At 42.3% G+C, this 21,655-nt stretch overlaps 1 protein-coding gene across 1 annotated transcript in view; it reads left to right on the forward strand.

Annotated features, from left to right (window-relative positions):
* Positions 1–339: 339 nt before the first annotated feature.
* The window catches only part of PAPOLG (poly(A) polymerase gamma), a 29,410-nt gene continuing 8,094 nt past the window's right edge, over positions 340–21,655 (forward strand). The window contains exons 1-14 of the mRNA XM_066611930.1: positions 340–401; positions 1,784–1,850; positions 4,035–4,116; positions 4,203–4,312; positions 4,912–4,965; positions 5,620–5,731; positions 7,020–7,109; positions 8,903–9,041; positions 10,271–10,343; positions 10,960–11,080; positions 13,181–13,265; positions 14,053–14,106; positions 15,777–15,896; positions 16,644–16,753. Coding sequence (XP_066468027.1) covers positions 355–401; positions 1,784–1,850; positions 4,035–4,116; positions 4,203–4,312; positions 4,912–4,965; positions 5,620–5,731; positions 7,020–7,109; positions 8,903–9,041; positions 10,271–10,343; positions 10,960–11,080; positions 13,181–13,265; positions 14,053–14,106; positions 15,777–15,896; positions 16,644–16,753 — 1,264 coding nt within the window. The 5' untranslated portion in view covers positions 340–354. The remainder of the gene's footprint in view (positions 402–1,783; positions 1,851–4,034; positions 4,117–4,202; positions 4,313–4,911; positions 4,966–5,619; positions 5,732–7,019; positions 7,110–8,902; positions 9,042–10,270; positions 10,344–10,959; positions 11,081–13,180; positions 13,266–14,052; positions 14,107–15,776; positions 15,897–16,643; positions 16,754–21,655) is intronic.

The following is a 21,655-nucleotide window of genomic DNA, read 5'->3' on the forward strand; positions in this document are numbered from 1 at the left end:
TTCAGGTGCCATGTCAGAGAATTGTATGCTATTATTTTTCCTAGAAGGTTAGGTTTCATTACAGTATAAAACTGCTTTGTGAGTTAACTTTTCCTAGGAATATTATTTTGGATGGATATGTTAATTGACTCTATTAATAGTATATGTCTGTTTATAAAGCAGGAAGGTAGTTCTGCTTATGTGCAGTAGAATGGGGGAGGGGATCTCTCATCCTAATCCATATTTAATTCAACTTCCTGGTACAGAAATTTGTTGGAGAATCAGCCGCAAAGGCACTATGGAGTTACTTCTCCACTTAGTTTGGCTCTTCCACGTGACACCGATTACCGCTACACCCAGAAGCTGATTGAAGCCATGAAGCCTTTTGGTGTATTCGAAAGTGAGGAGGAGCTAAATCACAGGTAACAATGAGTTTGACTAGTATAGCTAGCCCAAAGTGGAAGAACCATTTTGATCAGGGGTGGCAACCTTCTTCATAGGAATCAGACATTGGGTCTTTTAGTAGTAAAAACACATGTGTGTTCAATACCCATGCATGCATCTCATGATTACACTGTAGAATTAAGAAAAAAGAGGTGGGCACAGCACAGAGAAACAAATGCCCAAACAAAGGATTATGCTTAAAGTTTCTGCCCTTAGTTTGCTTCCACTGCAATCCTTTCAGAGAATTACAATTTTGAATTCTTTTTTAGGACCCTCATGGGTCTCCTTTACATATTCTATAGAAGACTAGTAAGACAGTAACCCCACATCTATCCTGTGACACTGAACATTCTTCTTTGTAAATTGAGTTTTCTTGACTTATGGAAAGGATGCACAAGTAATGTACATGGATGGTTTCTGTTCTCTAGACCAGTGTTCTCAAATGGTCTGCTACTGTGGACTGGTGATTTTTTTCCCCTGTGTGTATATACATATAGAGGCAGGGCCTCTGAGAGAAATTTTAGGGGGGGGGGTGGTACAAAGTTTCTTCTGGGCCACTTTGTAAAGGGGGAGGGGTGATACAGAGCAGGGGAGGGTGGTGACAGGCAAGCAGAATAGGGGCAGGGAGGGTAGAGACAGCTGGAAAAGTCTTTGAAGCCCAGGTCTACCAACACATGTGGCATCAGTAGTGTCCCCAGCATCCCCAATTGTGGTAGTGTTGCTAGCATCCTGTGCGGGCAACAAGTCTGAGTAGATAGGAAAATGTAAGGTCCCAGAAACTTTCTGGGGCCCCCTCCTTTGGCTGCTGGGACCCTCTTTTGACGCTGGGCCTGGGTACAAATGACCCCCTTTACTCCCTCTCCTAAGCCCTGTATAGAGGCACTGAGAAGCTGGAAGAAAGAAGCAGGAAAGGCAAGTGCTGGTCCATGGCAAGTAGGCTTCCGGTTTCCTCCTTCTGACTTCTTAGAGCCTCTTGCGAGGCTTTTTGTGCTTCCTAAGTTGCTTGGCAAGTCTCGGGAGACTCGAGAAGCTGGAAGAAGGAAACTCCAGGAGACATGCCGACTGGCAACTGGTCTGTAAACCACACTTTGAGAAGCACTGCTCTAGACAATCTGCAGAGAATGTATGTAATGTGAAGTTGGTGCTATTCAGACATCTGTTGGTATAGTACAGACACCTGTTGAAAAAAGTTGCTTAGTGCACTCCTGTGTAAGTGAAATATTTTTAAAATAAAATGTTAAAAATAGTGATAGTGATATTAAAATCAGAGGTTATGGAGCAAACATCTTAAACCACAGTTTGTGTGTTAGCACCACTTTAAAAACACGTATTGATGATTTTTAAAATTTCTCTATTTTAGGTTTCTTGTTCTTGGTAAACTAAATAATTTGGTCAAAGAGTGGATTACAGAAGTTGGTGAAAGTAAGGTAAGAAGCTTGCCAAAGTTCCACTCTCCTTAGGAAACACAGTCCTGCTTGTGTTGCTTTGTACAGAATTCTATTTACTGCTAGATTCTAGCAGTTTCTGTACTTTAAAAGATAATTTACATTAACACAGTGGGCTTGGCTGTTGTCATGAGGCAGTTATCTTCCACTATGGCAGAAGGGTAGATATGTATTTATTTGAACAATTTTTATTCTTCCTAGCCCCCTGCAATGGGGTGGCCAAGGTGTCTTAACAATATTTAATATAGTTAATATATATTTATATATTTAATAAGATATTTATTAAATAATATATTTAATAAGACATTATTAGTGCAATAAAATAAGATTTAAAAGCAGCATAAAATTCAAAGAACAGTGCTTATGGAAACAGTCAAATAGTAGTATAAACCCCCCCATGCACGCACCTCTAAAAAGGAAAGATTTCAAACCTTGCTGGAAAACCCTCACGGAGGGCACAGACCTCAATTCAATAGAAGGAGCTCATAATTGTAATGCTGCCCTACTGCTTGTTGCCACCCATTTGTTTCAATCATAGGCAGCATATGTCGGATAATCCCTCCCCATATGAACTTCAAGGGCAAGCCACTTTATATGGTAGGTGGAGATCCCTTGGACCCAAGCTATAAAGGGCTTTAACGGCAGTTTGAATTGCCTAGAAACAAGTGTTCAGTCAGTGTAGCCACAGGAGCTGTGGTCAGGCAGAACTGAGCCCCTGTGACCCACATGCCGCCACCACAGTCTGCATTAATTGCATTGTCCAGACTCTCTGGACCAGACAGTCTTCAAGAGCAGCCCCACGTAGAGCATATTGCAGTAATCAACTCTTGATGTCACCAAGGCAGGGGATAAATTTTTTCCTGTGCTAATGGAGCCCTATTATTCTCCCCCATCCCTCACTTTGATGATGATTGAAATGACTTTTCAAAACCTTAGCAGTTTCTTTGACAGCTGCAATCTCTGGTGGTGCTTGATAGTCATACTTACCCAAAAGTTGTCGTCCCCAAAAATAGCCTCCTTCAGGGGCCTTAATTTGATTCTGTAAATGCATGTAAAATAGAAGTTGCCATAAATTTAAGCACTGATGCTTTTGCCAATCAGAAACTTTGGCTTTTGTAATTGCAATTAAAGTTGCACACTGGTTGTTCCAAATCCTAATTAAAGAGAGAAAAGGGCCAGTGTAGTACAGTATTTCTATTTTGTTTTTATATTTATATACTGTTTCTCTGCTAATGTACAGAAACCAATTCACATACAACCACTTTCAAGATGTTGGTTCTTGATACATATTTGTCGCTTGAGTTTACTTGTAGTACAGAAGCTCTCCTGCTTAAGGTTAGGTTCCAGGTGTCTGCTTATAAGTTGTCATTCTTAAGTCCAATATTATTATTAGTGAGCATATTGTGAAATATGGAAAATATATATTTACAGTGGAGTACTGTATATGGTCTTACCTAGAAAAGCAGACTAATGGGGTGGGACTGGCTGGAATAATATGGGGAATATTCAGGAAAGCTGGAGATGGGTATTAATGCTATCTATGAACATATGTTTGTATCTTGAAAGTTCTTAAGTCGGATGTTCTTAAGTAGGGGAGTTTCTATATGTGGCTTTGTTAAGGAGTTACCCATATAATTTAATATTATATAATTTCCCTTGATAGAATTCATTTAAACAAAGGGACAAAAGGGGATGGAAGTAGAAAAAATAAGTACATTTGGATACTACGGCCATATAAGAGACAGTTTTAGAAGGAAGAATCCAGCCACGCCAATGGCAGGGAGGTATCAGTCTTGCATCTTCCTTGGGAGCAGCTAGGTAGAATGACTGCTGATAGAAATAGTCCTCAGAGCATGGATGTTGACTCCATCTATGTGTCCCCTTAAATCTTAGCAGGTGCATAAATATTGATGCTTTATGATACAGGAGTTTGGCTGTTGTGTAGCATCTATGCAGATCTGAGAAATTTGGAACTTTTGGTGTGCAAGCACACTTGATACAACCACATCCTTCTGAGAAGTAGACTGCTTTTGCCAAGAACCAGTGCTGATGAACTGCTTTCTCATCATTCTGCATTTGCTCATCATGCAAATCAAACTGCATTTCTCATCATGCATTGTATTAGCGGACTTCTGTGTTAAAATATTTGCAACTCTTCTTTAACAGAACCTCCCATCTTCACTCTTGGCAAGCTCTCTTGGTAAAATATTCACATTTGGTTCCTATCGGCTTGGAGTTCACACAAAAGGTATGGTAATAAGTCCTCACTCGTGAATTGGCTGGTCTTGAGTGACTAACTGCTACCAATTCTTGTGATGACTCTTTTCTCTGTAGGTGCTGATATAGATGCTCTTTGCGTTGCCCCTAGACATGTGGAAAGATCAGACTTCTTCCAGTCATTCTTTGAAAAACTAAAGCTCCAAGATGGTATCAGAAACTTGAGAGTAAGTCTCTTGTGTCACTTGGATCTGTTTGTATGTATGCAACTGTATTACTCCAACCCAGTGTTTTCAACCAGTAGTATGGGTACCACCAGTAGTACTTGAGGTGGGATCTGGTGGTACTTGCTGGACCCCTGGACACCTTCTGCCCGGCAGTGAGACCAGGAATGCCACACAACAAACAGTGGTAGGAGGCTCCAAAGCATGCTTTTCTGCGCTCTAAAAAGCCTTCCCTCTTGAGCCTCTTGCTGCTGTTTGTTGTGTCGCACCTGGCCTCCCAACTCAGATGTAACTGGCAGTTATGTCATTGCCAGTTACTTCTGGTGGTACTTTGAATAGGTAGACCATGTAAAGTGGTGCGGTGGAGGAAGAACATTGAGAAACACTGCTCTAATCTTATGCCAAGGCTGCAGCTCTCCAAGGTGTTGGCCTGAGTTTCTTGGTTACCAGAAGTGCTTTTTAGAACACTCATGTGCACTTTGAGGAAATCTGTTGCATGTGCAGGGACCAAGTGCAGTGGCCAATGGCACAGCTAAGTAGCTCAGCAGATAAGAAGATTGGGTTATTTCTGTAAAATAAACCTTTTTCCATCCTTTCTGCAGGCAGTAGAAGATGCTTATGTCCCAGTAATCAAATTTGAATTCGATGGTATTGAGGTAAAAAGATAATATCTTTGTTAAAAACAGTGTGTAACTTGTGGATCTCATAGCCACAAGGTCTGATGGCATTAAAGGGTTTTAGACGGGAATTAGACAAAATCATGACCGTCTGTCTGTTGGTCATGGTGCTTATATGGAGCCTTCATGTTTAGAAGCAGGATCCACTGGATACCAGTTGCTGGTGTGTGTGTTGGCCGGGGGACTGTTGCATTCATATATTAGCACAACTGGGTGGGACAAATATTCTTATGAATGTGAATAGCAAGTGCTCATGTTGGTGGTACGCATTCCTGTGTGGAGCATTCATATGTGCAAGATAGGTCATAACTGAGAGCCCATTCCTATCCCACTTTCCAGCACTGTTGGAGCCAAAGAGCAGCACTGTGATAAGAAAACCTTGAAGAGGCCTCCATGATTGATTCCCCCCACTACAGGATGTAGTGCATGCCCTGTTGGCATGGCTACCTTGGTACTAGAAAGTTGGATAGGATTAGGCCCTAAGAGATGCACAGGAAATAGTACTGTGGTATGTCTGTGGGGTTTCCAAAGGCATTTCTTCTAACCTAGATCAGGTTACCTAGGCTTGCCTGATGTTTGGTAAGCTGTTAGAAAAGGTCACTGTTGAGATAATGTCATTTCTTACCTCTTTAGATCGATGTTGTGTTTGCACGACTAGCACTACAGACTATTTCTGATAACCTTGATCTTCGGGATGATTCGTGCCTGAGGAGTCTCGATATAAGATGTATTCGGAGCTTAAATGGTAACCTTTTATTTCTCCAAGGCCTAAGTGTGATGTCCCCATCAGCATTTTATCTTTGAACTAAGCTGTTAGGTAGATTAAACCAAGAGGAGGTGATTGGCCTAAGATCAAGTGTCTTGCTATTTAAATAATTGGTACCTAGAGATGTGTGCTGTTGAATGCACATTTATTAATGCTTAAAATAGTTCTTGGTCATACAAGGCTTTGCTTTTTGTTTGTATAGAGGTAGTTCAGAGAGACTAGTCTAAATGTAGCATTTCCACTTAAGCATAGTGCTTAAGATTGTGCCGTGAATTGGGACTTCCTTAATTTTGGGTCTTGCCTCTGCCTTGAATGCAATAGGCGACCTTAGGCAGTCCACTCCTTCTCGGCCTTGGTCTTCCCCACCTGCTAAATGGGGATAATATCTTACAGCAGTGGTCCCCTGCGGCATCATGAGGCACTTGCCAAGGTGTTGCAGGCTGGCTGATAGGGAGATTGCAACGTGAGCCTCCAAACAGTGGCAAGAGGCTCAGCACGGCGGGCAGAGATGTAGTGCATGAAAACAGCATGCTGGGAAAGCCCTCCTGTTCACTCAACCCTCTTACCACTATGGGCTTACTTCTGAGTAAAATACCACTGTTTTCAAACACCATTATTAATCAGTTTTTTTATACCTTTCACTTATCTGTCTTGTATCAATTGTCTGAAGAATAAGTGTGCCAGATCCAAACACCTTTAGATATATTTGATGACTTTTTAAGAAATTGGAAGTTGGAGGCCTGTATGCCAAATTACACTTTTATCTTGAGCTCTTTCTAGGCAGCTTATAGAAGCATACATAGTTCTTCCTCTCCCTCCCCATCAGCATTTTATCTTTGAAACAATCCTGTGTACTGCAATCCTAAGCATGACCTGTGAGGTAGATCAGACTAAGAGAAGGTGACTGACCTATGATCATCATGTGAAACTGACTGGAGATCTCAACCTGGGTTGTCACAGTCCTGGTCTTTGAATCACATATCAATCTGCTTCTGAAACTTCTGCAATTTCAAAAGTAGCTTGCCATGTAGAAATGTATCTATTGAGCACATGGAATTGATTGGATGGCTAATTTGGCACAGTGTAGTCCAGATAGGTCTAGTATTTCTTCTTGATTGTCTGTCCAAACCATGCTGTGCAGGATGAGTTCCTCATACAAAATGAGAGCCTCATTCTGCACCATGTCTGTCTGTGTGTAAAGCTTGCTGCCACTTGATAGGCTGGTGCCTTTAGCTGTTTAATGTGAAGGCTTAACATTTGCTGGCAGGTTGCAGAGTCACTGATGAAATACTTCATTTAGTACCAAACAAGGAGAACTTCAGGCTGACGCTCAGAGCAATTAAACTGTGGGCAAAACGTAAGTACTTAATACATCAAATTTTGTGGTATAGGCCTCTAAGCTTAATAGTCCTTGAAATGACTCTTTAGGCTGAACCAAGTGAGCTTGTCACATATGCATGTTGCCTTAGACTGCATAATGGCGATTATGCTTCTAATTCTAGGGATCTGTCTTTTTCTAAACAAGTGTGTCTAATGGCTGAAGAGAAATGCCTGAAAGTATAAGCATTATTCATGCAAAGTGCTCAAAACCAAATCTGGGATCTTGTGGCCAGGTAGTGGAGCATCTGTATGCAGCATGTCTGTATGTAGCATGTCCTTTTCTCACTCCCATCTCCCCGTCGTTCAGAGTCATAGTTTGATCCTTTTGTAGGGATGGGGATGCAAAACCAAACCAAATGCACAGTAGTTGTTCCCACCTTAAACTTCAGCGGGCACCAAGCTTTTTGCAATTATCAAGAAGTAGATTTCTTCTTCAACTTGGCTTCTACAAAATATCAATAGCTCTAAAATTTTCTAGACTCCCCCCTTGCCTCACTTGTAGCAATGTAAGCTGTCCCTGTAGATAGTAGTTTAATAAAAATATCTTGATAACAGCCAAGAACATGGCAGGATAATGCTTTTATAACACAGCAGATACGTTCAGAGAATAGGACTATTAACTGCTTTTGGAACAAGTAACTAATTGGACCTTGGAGGACAGAGTCAGCGCACCTTTAAACTTGATACTGGGGACATAAAGCAGGTAAGGAAGGTCAGCATCTCTGTACCCTGCCTGTGAGCACTTGGAAGCTTTTGTCTGGTCAGTATTGGAAACAGTGCTGAATTAGATGGACCTTGATTTGATGTAACCAAGTAATTCTTAGGTTCTTTTTAGTTTAATAAATGGAGTATATAGGGGATGATTTGAAGGGTCTTGACTTCAGGGTTACCAATGAGATTCCTGACCAAAACCGAGGTTTATTCTTCACTTTGGAGCAGTGGCAGCAGTTGCAAGGAGGGAGGATGACTATTGTCTGACATTAGTATTGCTAGGGCTGTGTGAATAACTCAGGAGTATAATTATGGGTGCAGGCATGATCTTAAGAATAGCATGTTTGGTGAAATATGACTGATTTGGTATTGTGCCATAGTGTCTTATTGTGAGAATGAAAGTAGTTGCATGGTGGATAGAAATTATCTGAAGATGCACAGTTCTTCCGAATTACTTTTTTCTTATGGAAGACCTGGAGATGTGCCAGAACTACCCACACACTACATCCCTGGCCTAGCTCTTCAGTCAAAAGTGCCATCTTGTCTGCTTGTCCATTTTCCTTGCAGGGATGTTTGCATATCAACAGCATTGAGCCTTCAAGTTTTCCTTATGCTTGTGCATGAGTATGTGTATGTTACAGAGATTCATATCTTCTGGCCTTCACTGACTGAGCAGAGGAAAGTAATGTGGAATGCAGCTCAATTCTTTGTAGAGAGAAAGAAAATGGGAGCCACAAGGGGGAGCCATTTGAAAAGTAATGTGTATCTGAATCCAAGCCTGGATGCCAATTACCATGTTAGTTTTAAAGTTAAACAGTACTTGAAATTTATTTAGATATTTTCTAAGTGTCTGGTTCAGTTTCATATAGGTATTTGGGGTTCTCCTAAGAATTAAGAAAAAAACTGAATAAGTTTTTTTTTTAAATGGAACTAATGTGTGGTGCTGATAAGTTCTCAAGTTGTATTTTGTGGCAGGAGGTAGGGAGAATGGGGGCTAACGTGAAATAAAAGGACTTTAAATGCAGAGGAAGAAACCTGAATGTCAAATGTTTACCCTAGGACGTGGGATTTATTCCAATGTGCTGGGATTTCTTGGTGGTGTTTCCTGGGCCATGCTGGTGGCAAGAACATGCCAATTATATCCAAATGCTTTGGCATCAACACTAGTTCACAAATTCTTCCTAATTTTTTCCAAGTGGTAAGTATTTGATGGACTGTTATGATTGATAGATCATATAAAACCAGCATAATTGGGTCTGTGGCCTGCAGAATATTACCACTAAATTACTTCTAGCAAGTAAAGTAACCATGAAATTATACATTTCATGATGCAGTATTCCTGTCTTAAACCTTGGAGCCGATTGTGGTAAATGTAGTGTTCTGCTGTTGTCTGAATTGATTCTGTAAAGATGTTTGTTTGGACTGGCATGTCCATTGAGAAACCTGCTGATCTTGATTGGAAACTTCTTAGTGACTTATTATGCTTTGCCTTTGCCTTCATGCACAAATTTTTCAAATAAGAAGTATACTTTCTATTGCCATATAGGCATCTCCCTAAAATAAACATTTGTAGGACAATGGAGGGTTGATCAAGTTAACTCACATGACAGCTAAATAAAGGATGTATTTGACAGTTTCATTTTATCGCCCATCTTGTGCTTGAGGCAGCATAATAGAAAGGGAATGGACAGTTTAAAATGGGGTAATTAAACACAGTGCCTACTTTAAAACTTGATTGGCTGACTCAAAGCCTTGGAAAATGGGGGGGAGAGGTTTTATACAACATTATCCTGGGATCCTGTGGCTCTCATCCTTAGGAACCCTAACTAACCCTGGTCAGTCTCAGGTTTCCTAGCCCTCTCCTATCACGAGAGAGTGTTCCACCCAAACACAAATCTCAGGCCAAAAATTGGGGGTCTCATTTTAGCACGAAAAGAGGATCTCTTGTAGCATTGGCAAGGATTTTGATTTTTTTTTTGTTCTTCCCTTGGGAAGACGATCAGGAGCACACTTCAGTCTTGTGCACTCCCTGGACCTCCCTCCACTGTCCTTTCTATAATAGAGGAGAATGTTTGAATTGGGAGAGCCTTTAGTTTATTAAATGTGGGATCTTGTTAACTCAGGAGGTGAAACCTCTTTAAAGTCATGCATAATTTAGTCTTAACTTTCACAGTGTGATTTAATTAGTATCATTTGAATCTGGTTTTTGTGGTATAAAACTACCATTCCCACCAAACCATATAGTCTAGTTTCCTGCATGTGTGATAATGCAGTCATCTGCAGCTAGTGACCGAAATGCTAAGACATGCAACTTTCTAGGCTTTAATAGACAACATGTATCTGAAGAAGGAACAAGAATGGCACCTACATGGGCTACCTTAGCTCTATATCTTCTACAGCATTTTGTCATTGGTCTTTCTCTTGCAGGGAATGGCCAAATCCAGTCTTGCTGAAACAACCTGAGGAGAGCAATCTCAATCTGCCAGTCTGGGACCCCAGGGTTTGTACAGCGCACGGTTTTGAAGTGGGTCTGTCTTTGCAGTTCTGTCCAAGAACTGCTACCTTGAGGGAGGAAGCAAGAAAAGACTTGCCCAATGCTCAGCTTGAGAGACCTGTTGCCACACTCCTTCCCCAGAATAGCAATGGCAGCCCTGCCAAACCTACCCAAAACGGAGAGATCCTTATGCAAACACAAACCAGCCACATCCATTGCCTGTGGTAGAGGCAAAACCTTCCCTTGCTGTGTTCCCTGACCTTGGTTAGATAGTGGAGGGGACAGAGTTCAGGGATGTTGTTGCTTGCAATAGGAGGATGTTCCTGTTTCACCATGTGCTAAGTACTTAACATTTCATAGTACTTATTGGGCATTCTTCTGAAGTGCTCAAAGCATATTGTGTGCATTGTCCTGGCAAACCTTTTTCCAGTTTTGTCAGTCAAGCCTGTATTCACTCTATTATAAATTGGGTTGGGCAATTAAGGTGGCTAGTGGCTTGCCTAGGGCCAACAAGTCAGTTCATAGATGAAGTAGGATTTGAGAGTGAACTGGTCCCAGTTCACATTCTTCCCCTTCATGCTACACTAGCACTCTGTTGAATGTAACTTTTCAAGTATTGCAGGTAAATCCATCTGACAGATATCACTTGATGCCCATCATCACACCAGCCTATCCGCAACAGAACTCCACATATAATGTGTCTACATCAACCCGAACAATAATGTTAGAAGAATTCAAACAAGGTGGGCCATTTATGATCTTCCAGCATTCTCTATCCTCTACCTTACCCACTCTACCCCTGGCAGCCGCTAGTCGGAGTAATGGTACGATAAGAGATGGTGTAGTACAGCGGCTAAGAGAGTGAGCTGGAAATTAGGGCTTCTTTGGTTGGAATCTTGTTTCTGCCCTCAATAGGAGGCCTTATGCAAGCCTCACCTCAGGTTCCATATGGGGAACTTTTGCCTTGCAGGATAGTTCTAAGAATTGCATCAAGGTAATGTGTATGGGACAGGCCTGCTATACATGCATACAACTGGCCTGCTACTGAGGTGTGGCAAAATGATTGCCTTGAGTTGCAGACTGACTGGGTTCCCTCCAACTACTACCTCTGCCAGCCTCCACCCATCCTCCTGTACCAGCAGTACTTCAGCCACACCCACTGTGCTGCTTCTCCTCTTGCTCCCACAAATTTGTTCTGTTCATATTCCAGTGGATACTATGGACTTGGAGTGACTTGTAACTTTTTCTGTATGTTCATAATCCTCCCCAAGGGACTCTGTCTAAAATAAATAGTTTGGAAGAATAAAAGTAGCTAAATGAACTGAAAATGACTTTGTAAACAAAGTATTTAAAGAGGAAAAAAGCTCATTCCTAAAGCACAGTGACACTGTTGCAACATCTACTTGCCTCCTAGCCAGAGCTCTAAACTCCAGGTCCTGGAATGCTGCTCCTCTTCCAGCACCAGCATTGATTGTAGGAGTGTAAAGTAGTGGTCTAGAACATCATCTTGGGGATCATACACTTCTAAAAGTTCCAGAAAGAGGAGGCAACAGTGCTAAGGTGGAACAGGGGTGTCATCTGGTAGACCAGGTCAGATCAGGCTGAGGGCCCACCTGTCCAGGCCACTTGTAAAACCTCAGTTACAGCAACAGTGTTGGTGTCCAGTGTACCATCAGGAGATGGGGATTGCCATGGAGAGCCCAGTGCATGGATTTGCCCAAGTTCCCACAACCTGGTGCCAACATTGGGCAGGGGAGCGGTTGTGTGCATTCCTGCTTCCTCTTCTGGCTAAACTCCACGGAGGACAGTATGGCACTACACAGTGGGGTGGGGGATGACTACAAACTAGGACATGCAACTTGCTGAGCTTTCTTACGTTCAGGAATGTCAGCCACTACTTGAATGAGTTCTGTACATTTGAAGTGTGTTCTGTTAAGGTGCCATACAAATGCATTCTTATTTTGTGAACTTGTGGGTTGGCAGGCCTCTTTAAAAATGCTTTAGATATGCAAATAATATCCTGATGTGACAGTAATTAAATGAACACGCATGTATGAACTTGCCTTGTAGGAGGTGGTAGGAACAAGGAAGTAAGTGTTTCACCTCCAGAATAGCAAGGTGTGTTGTATCAAAACTGTTTTTAAACACAAACACCTCATCTTTTTCTGTCGGCTGGACAGCTGAAGGTGGCTTTCAATCAAAATGGTAAAATCAGTGATGGAACTAAACATTGGCAGAGAGCCAGGCAATGCATCAAATACAAGTAACAGCTGGATGTGGGCAAGAGACAGGGTGGCCACGTCTGGCACTCCATCTTAATATTCCCACTAACATCCAGTATAATGCAGCAGCCAATGTGATTTTTACTGTGTATTTCTCAGTGCCTTTCCCATTCTTCCCTGTCAGGGGTAGAGAAGTACACAGCATACTAAAGTAATGCATGATATGACAGTTGTAGATGTAAGCAGGAAGAAAGATGGAGACCAGTGATCATTGAGAGTTCGGTGTCTTTCCTACTATCTAGTTGGCATAAAGAGGAAGATGTAAATTGACTAGGTTAAATTAGTGAGAAATAGTGGTTCTTCTCTGTCCCACACTATCTAGTTAAGGACAGTGAAGACCAAGGCATGTGTGCCTGTCGCTTTTGATTATATGTGTATCTCTGGTTTGGAATGCCTGTATTTCTGGTTCCTCTCTTGGTGCTACAAGTTACACTGTGATGCCTGTGTCCCTTTCCAGTCCTGCAAACTTGATAATCTGAAAGTGCTCAAGGAAGAAATGAATTTGCTCTAACTGGAAGATCTCCAGAAGCACTCATAGTGGTTTTTTTTATATTAAAACAGGTCTTATGGTCACAGATGAGATTCTCCAAGGAAAATCAGACTGGTCAAAGCTGCTTGAACAACCTAATTTTTTCCAAAAGTACAAGTATGTGAGATTACTTGAATTTTCAGAATCTTATGCTCTTTGTTGAAAAGGAAAACCATTTTATCTCCTTTCTTCAATCTCTATTTTCTTTCCTGTGGTCTTTTAATGAGCTCCTCATAAGAAGAAATCTTCAAATATGGCAGTTGTCTATCAACTGAAAAGAACTGTACTAGAGCATGCTAGCTTGCCTAAAATCTAAGATGTAAAACTGTAGATTTAGTGCTTCTGTTAAAAATAAATAAATACCAAACTAGCTAATCTTTACTGTTAATGTGTCTAAACAGAGAATCTACTTTTCTGTCATTTTTCAGATTGCCTCTAGTGATGAACATAGTATATTTGGGTGGCCATAAGATTAATGTACAGGCCATTGCCACTAGCTGTATATATCTAAGCATCAATTTAAAAAATATACTGCACGTTGCCCTCCTGCCCAGTAAACTTTGTGAAAAACTGCAACCCTGTTTCTGAAGTTCACAGGCATGGCTGCCACTGCAACTTGTACTAGTTAGTGGCAACCTGGTGCTAGCTGATGTACAGAGGCAGGGTGGCCCCTGCACTAGAACCTTTCCAATCCAGTCAATGAGGACAGAAAGAAAAAGAGATTCATAAAGCAACTTCTTTGGGAAGGAAAGCTAACTGCTGATTTTGCAGCTAAGAAAGACTTTAAAGAAGTCATGGGTATGAAGGAAGTGTTCAAGCAGAGATGGAAGTTGATAGCATGTGGGAATATTTTATATTATGGTGCTGATATTAGAGTCATTTTAACAATTAACATTCTTTACAGGCATTACATTGTACTAACTGCCCATTCCTCCACTGAAAAGCACCATGTGGAATGGTAAGTCTTTATAAATACTGATATAATCCTGAAGTTGGAATTAACATTTCAGAATTTTTTTAAAAATGTGTTTGGGAGGGAAGATGTCTAGAGTACTCCTTCCTTGTTCACTGCTTGTTAATGATGGAATAATTGGCATCCACACAGATGTGTGGTTAACTTGCTTAATTTAATGATGTGGTGTGTTGGTCCATTCATAAGTAAGTTGTAAGTGAAGCTGTGTGTACGGTACACTTAAAATACTTCACCCAAGTTATCCAAATTCTGTGCCAAAAAGGGCTTCTACAACCTGCATACATCATGGAACTCAAGCAAACATGCCAGTAAAGGTATTCTGAATTTGTAACTCAAGCAAACTAATTCTACAACTTTCACTCTTTCTTGACTTGCTCTAACTTTGTTTGTCATGAAGAAGGAAAAAGTTTTGCATGGCATTGAAGCTCTGCTTTCGACCCCTGGAAAACTTGCCTGGCCATCCCTCTGATTTCAGATACTTAGCAAAAGACTGACTAAATACAGGTGTTCCCCCCATATTCATGGGGGTTCTGTTCTGGAACCCCCAACAGATACATGAATCTGCGGATATGGGGGATGCCTCCCCTTCACCCTGCAGAGGTGAGGGGATCTCTAATCTCCTTGCCACTGGAGGGTCTTCTGAGCCCAGCAGAGAGCGAATCTGTCCACCCATGGCCTCCGCTGGCCTCAGAATGACTATAGGAGATGAAAAAACACCACTTTTTCAGCGCATGGCCTCTGATGGAATCAGGAGATCCTCCAAAGGTGAGGGGAGCAGAACTCCCTTGCCTTGAAAGGGGGCACTTGCGGGAGGACATGGGAGACGTAGATACAATCTGTGGTTAACTGAACCCACAGATTTTTTATACAGGTATTTGACTCAACACGAATGACACCTGCAAATGAGAAGGAATGTACTGATCCCTGGAGAAGGGGAAAAATGCACCCCTTTAAAATAAGTTTAAAAAACTGCTTTTTACTGTTGCAGAGAGTCATACAAGTAATTACATGTGTAACCTAAGTACCCACAGATTTTTCTATCTCAAAGCTGATGAGAAGGACCCTTTAAATTAAAGGAAAACAGTCATTTAATAAAGCCAGAGAGGGCAGCTGGCTGACAATCCATCAATCATTCTCTCTGCAGACTTCCCTCCTCCCTTCCCCCTGAGCACCTGAAAGAAGGCTAAATGGCAGTGATTATCACCATTCTTTCCCCCTTGCTGGGGCTCCTGGTGAAGGGAGGGATTGCTGCCTCCTAGTGAAGCCTGAGTGCCTGGAGAAAGACTGATTGCCTCTGTGTGCATTTCAAAAGGTCAGCAAGGCTGTTTTAAATCACCAGAGCAAAGAAACTTTTTTTTAATTGATTTGCTGTAGTGTGTTTTTTGCCATACATGTGAGTTCTTGGAACGGAACCCTCAGAAATAATGAGTCTCTACCTGTACTATCTTTTAATTTGTCAGTTTATCTTAACATGGCTTATAAAGTTTTGCTGGTTTTTTAAACCATTTGGTATTTGTTGGCATAGTCTTGTGAATTTGCCAGTATAGTTTCTGCTATATACCATAAGACCATATGATGTCATTTTATTTCTTAGCTGTCAGAAGTGCTTGACTGATCTTGTGCAAAATTAACTGAGTCTTTTTGTTTTTTGTTAGGGTTGGCTTAGTAGAATCAAAAATCCGTGTGCTTGTTGGAAACTTGGAGCGAAATGAATTTATTACTATTGCACATGTAAATCCACAGTCTTTCCCTGGGGCCCGGGAGCAGTATGAAGAGTGAGTTAAGCACATGACTGCCTGTTTGTGAATGCAGAAGTAGAATGGGAGGTCATTTGCACCTTTGGTAGGTGGAAAGGGAAGTAGTGCAGATACAAAATCTCCTCTGCCAATCCCCCTCACCCTGAATTCTTTCCTTGTAGCCTGGCCACTTCTAGTCTGCACCTCTGGAGGTCCTCGGAGCTCAGCAGAGGCCACATGCATCTGCTCGCAGCCTCTGCCAGGCTCAGATTGACTGGAACTTGCGAAAAAAGTCACTTCTTGTCTTTCAGGCAAAATCAGAAGGGACCTTGTTATGCCTTTAAAAGCCATTATGAGGGCCATAATGCCTTTTAAAAACATAAAAATGTCACTTCTGATTTTGCAAAAAAAAAAATGGAATTGACACTTTTACTAGTTCAAGTCAGTCTGAGCCTGGCAGAGGCCATGGGCGGATACACGTGGCCTCTGCTGAGCTCCAAAGACGCCCAGAGGTGAGGGGAGCAGAGCATGGGGGGGCGGGTTTTCACGCATAAGTGAAACTATGGATATGGCCCCACTGTACTGTGAGAGACACTGGGTTGCAAACTTTGCCTTCCAATACATTTAAAGCTCTTGTCTGTCCTGTTGTGGACACCAGCATTATACATAAGTAACACAGCTCCTGACATTGCATTAAATAGAATTGCTTTTCTAGAACTAGAATGCTGACATCTTACCTCTGTAATTCTTAGTTAATATGTTGTCCTGGACTGTCTTTCTCTTCAGGAGTGCCTATGTGTCTATGTGGTTTCTTGGAATAATTTTTAAGAAAGCAGAGAATGCAGAGAGTGTGAACATCGATCTAACATATGATATCCAGTCCTTCACAGATACAGGTAAGCCTGTCTTTCTCTTGAAGGGGCTGTTTGAATGGGCCACAGGCTCTCCATCTTTGCATATGCACCAATATTTTATTGAAATAAAAACATAGGCATACCTCTGTATCTGTGGTGAATACATTCCTGCTGTTGCCTTGGATGCCTGAAACTGTAGATAGTAACAAACTGTACTTGAATCCCCCCATTGTGCTCACAAATCACGTCTTTGTAAATGCTTTGCAAATGAAAACTTTTTGGGAAGTAGTAGGCTAGATTGGTAGCTGCTAAACAAACGCTAGATGAGGCAACTGCGAAAATGGTAGCAGGAAGTGGACAGTAGAGAAAGGAGACAGTGAGAATGCAAGAGTCCACTTCCTCTTAGCATTCTCATTGTTTTCTCTAGTACAGGGTTGGTTGAACCATGGAACTGGATCTGGCATTTGCTCTGATCCACCCACCTGGTGAGCGGTTCTTTCTGTTCCACCAGTAGTGTAGCTAGTGGGGGGTGGTCCGCCCCAGGTACCACCGTTGGGGGTGGTGACACCGTAAATGCTCCAACATCGCTAACATCGCGGAGGTTATGAGTAACCCCATCATGCTATATATCATTGGATGCGGAATTTCCAGCAGAATGTAGTGCAAAAAATCAGATTGAAATATCTCCTTTTCATCAAAAGTTATGGCCAAAAAACCAGAGACCAAAAAATGCCTGGAACCCTATGGAAAATGAAACTGAGCTATATCGTGTGTTTACTCATGAGTAGGCGAACATGCCATGGTTCGTTGGAAAGGGCAGGCTGAGAGGAATCCAATGACACCGGAATGGTTCCTATCCAATGAAAGCAGCCCCCAAAAAACACCCAAGCAGGAAGTCTCTCCCTCCAAGCAGAGGAATGTATTGAGCCCTATGGAAAGCGAAAGTAAGCCACATTATCATGTTTACTTGCGAGTAAGCAAATGTGCCCTGGCTCCTGGTCAAGTCAGGCAAAGGGGAATGCAAGGCTGGCTGCATGGTCCCCATCTGTTGAAAGTGGAGCTCAACAAATGCTCTAGAAGGCAGCACCCCCCCCCCCCAAATAATGAAACCGAGGCTTGAGCTGGTAAGGTGGGCACTGGGGAGGGCTGAAAATCTCACTGACTTTTTGTGGGGCGTTGTGTTATTGCAGGCATGCGACAGAGAAAATTCACTTGGCAAAACAGGGCTGGTTTCCCCTTATTTATCTGTTTTTCTTTAATTATTTATAATTTTACTTTGATGATGTCACTTCCAGCCGTGACATCACTTCTGGTGGGTCCTGGACAGATTGACATTCTAAAAAGTGGGTTAAGAGTTTGAGAACCACTGCCTTAACTAAAAACAGGCCAATGAGACATGGGAGGGTGACACCCTTGTGAGCAAAGTTCTGGAAATTGTGGCTTTTAGGAATAATAATATCATGCTATATACCATTTGATGCAAAATTTCATCCATTGCTTATGGGGAAATATTCACTGCATTTATTTTTCTGGCCATTATTATTATTCATTCCATGTCATGACTATTATTATCCCTGTCTCACCTACCTCACAGGGTTGTTGTGAGGACAAAATAAGGGGAGGAACCATGTACACCACCCTGAGCTGCTTAGAGGAAAAGTGATATAAAAATGTGAATTAATCAATATAATTATTAATTATGTCATATGGGGTGACAAAAATTTATGGGCCCCGGGTGTTAAATGACCTAGCTACACCACTGGGTTCCACCCAGGGCGTTATGTAATGTCCTCCATGATTGGGGGACATTGTGTGACACCCTGGGTGGAATGGAAGGAAGCAGTCTGAAAGGGGATTGTTTTTCTATAATGCAGCGGCCACAAATTTGGGTGCTTCTACTTTAGTAGCTACAAGTCTATCTTTTAGCTGTGTGCTTCCTTTTCCAAAAAGCTTCTCTTTGTAAATTAAGAAAGGTGAGTCATGAGCATGATAGGGGTGGGGGTTGGGATCGGAAAACTGTGGGTATGGGACCTGGGTTTGATTGAGAACTGTGGGTATGAGTTGACACCCAGAACACTTGTACTTTATATTCCCCCTCACCCACAAAGTTCTGCTGGGAAGCAGAATTCCCAATGTGTCCAGTTTTAAAGTCCAACACAACAAACTTTCCCTAGAATGCCATGCACCAGTCTCATAAACGCTGAGGATGAGGATTGCTTGCTAATGAACACCATTGCAAACAGTTGATTTTGTATGATCATCAGCTGAGCTTGAATGAGTTTACGCCTTTGTCTTAAAAGAAAATACCCTTGAGGATCATTTATTGTAACAAGTTTGAGTGATGCAACCTCTGATTTATTCTCTATTGCTGATATTTCCTTAGAGTTAAGGCATTTTCAATCTGAGCTGAGCATGTCCTGTTACAAATACATCTGCTTCCTGTGGTATTGGGACAGTTGAAGGTGGTGGGGAAAGTTAAGCGTACTTGATTCAAGTTTTCTAATTCACAGGGCTTAAATACCTTGTTTTTAGGCTATAGAATTGCATCGTTGTGCAAAAATGGCAAGTTCTACTGCTGGGACTTGGCAGGCTACCACCTTAAAATTCTAAATGATTACACAAACTGCAGGACTGTTGAGAACTTAGCTTCTCTCCTTTCCCCTACCCAGCCTGAGTGACCTTAGTATTTTGAGTTTTTTTAATATTGTTTGAATTGATCTGTGCAAAGATCACTTAGTGTGGTGGATACAGGGATTTAAACCTGCTGGCTGTGACTATAAAGATTTGCTAACTATTGAACTGTGTGTATGTGTGTTTTCACACTCCAGTATAAAAATGTCTTAAAGTCTAGGACAGTGGTTTTCAAACTTTGCAACCCACCTTCAGCACAGAGCTTGGCAATCTGGTAGTTTTGGCAGTGTCATGATATCATCATACCACTGCCAAAACTTCAAGGTTGCCAAGCTTTTGCATTTTTTATGCACAAAGCCTGCTGCTGGAGCATCTGCATGCAGTGTTCAGTTAGATTTTGGACTCATTGTGTTCTTACTGACAACCATGTTGTCATTGAGAACAAGGCATGGAGCACATCAAAGACTGCCATGCACATTAAAAAAGTAAAAGTTGGGCAACCCAGAAGTTTTGGCAGGTCAGCAGGTGGCATTATGTGCCCCACCAAAAATTGTGTCACGACCCACAGTTTAAGAACATAAGAACAGCCCCACTGGATCAGGCCATAAGCCCATCTAGTCCAGCTTCCTGTATCTCACAGCGGCCCACCAAATGCCCCAGGGAGCACACCAGATAACAAGAGACCTCATCCTGGTGCTCTCCCCTACACCTGGCATTCTGACTTAACCCATTCCTAAAATCAGGAGGTTGCGCATACACATCATGGCTTGTACCCCATAATGGATTTTTCCTCCAGAAACTCGTCCAATCCCCTTTTAAAGGCGTCTAGGCTAGACGCCAGCACCACATCCTGTGGCAAGGAGTTCCACAGACCGACCACGCGCTGAGTAAAGAAATATTTTCTTTTGTCTGTCCTAACCCGCCCAACACTCAATTTTAGTGGATGTCCCCTGGTTCTGGTATTATGTGAGAGTGTAAAGAGCATCTCCCTATCCACTCTGTCCATCCCCTGCATAATTTTGTATGTCTCAATCATGTCCCCCCTCAAGCGTCTCTTTTCTAGGCTGAAGAGGCCCAAACGCCGTAGCCTTTCCTCATAAGGAAGGTGCCCCAGCCCCGTAATCATCTTAGTCGCTCTCTTTTGCACCTTTTCCATTTCCACTATGTCTTTTTTGAGATGCGGCGACCAGAACTGGACACAATACTCCAGGTGTGGCCTTACCATAGATTTGTAGAACGGCATTATAATACTAGCCGTTTTGTTCTCAATACCCTTCCTAATGATCCCAAGCATAGAATTGGCCTTCTTCACTGCTGCCGCACATTGGGTCGACACTTTCATCGACCTGTCCACCACCACCCCGAGATCTCTCTCCTGATCTGTCACAGACAGCTCAGAACCCATCAGCCTATATCTAAAGTTTTGATTTTTTGCCCCAATGTGCATGACCTTACACTTACTGACATTGAAGCGCATCTGCCATTTTGCTGCCCATTCTGCCAGTCTGGAGAGATCCTTCTGGAGCTCCTCACAATCACTTCTGGTCTTTACCACTCGGAAAAGTTTGGTGTCATCTGCAAACTTAGCCACTTCACTGCTCAACCCTGTCTCCAGGTCATTTATGAAGAGGTTGAAAAGCACTGGTCCCAGGACAGATCCTTGGGGCACACCGCTTTTCACCTCTCTCCATTGTGAAAATTGCCCATTGACACCCACTCTCTGCTTCCTGGCCTCCAACCAGTTCTCAATCCAGGAGAGGACCTGTCCTCTAATTCCCTGACTGTGGAGTTTTTTCAGTAGCCTTTGGTGAGGGACCGTGTCAAACGCCTTCTGAAAGTCCAGATATATAATGTCCACGGGTTCTCCCGCATCCACATGCCTGTTGACCTTTTCAAAGAATTCTATAAGGTTTGTGAGGCAAGACTTACCCTTACAGAAGCCATGCTGACTCTCCCTCAGCAAGGCCTGTTCGTCTATGTGTTTTGAGATCCTATCTTTGATGAGGCATTCCACCATCTTACCCGGTATAGATGTTAGGCTGACCGGCCTATAGTTTCCCGGGTCCCCCCTCTTTCCCTTTTTAAAAATAGGCGTGACATTTGCTATCCTCCAATCTTCTGGCACCGTGGCCGTTTTGAGGGACAAGTTGCATACCTTAGTCAAGAGATCTGCAACTTCATTCTTCAATTCCTTAATAACCCTTGGGTGTATGCCATCAGGGCCCGGTGACTTATTGATCTTTAATTTATCAATGAGGTCTGAAACATCTTCTCTTTTAACCTCTATCTGACTTAACTCCTTGGTCAGGAGGG

Source organism: Tiliqua scincoides, chromosome 1, assembly GCF_035046505.1.
Source record: "Tiliqua scincoides isolate rTilSci1 chromosome 1, rTilSci1.hap2, whole genome shotgun sequence".
NCBI classification, from domain to species: domain Eukaryota; kingdom Metazoa; phylum Chordata; class Lepidosauria; order Squamata; family Scincidae; genus Tiliqua; species Tiliqua scincoides.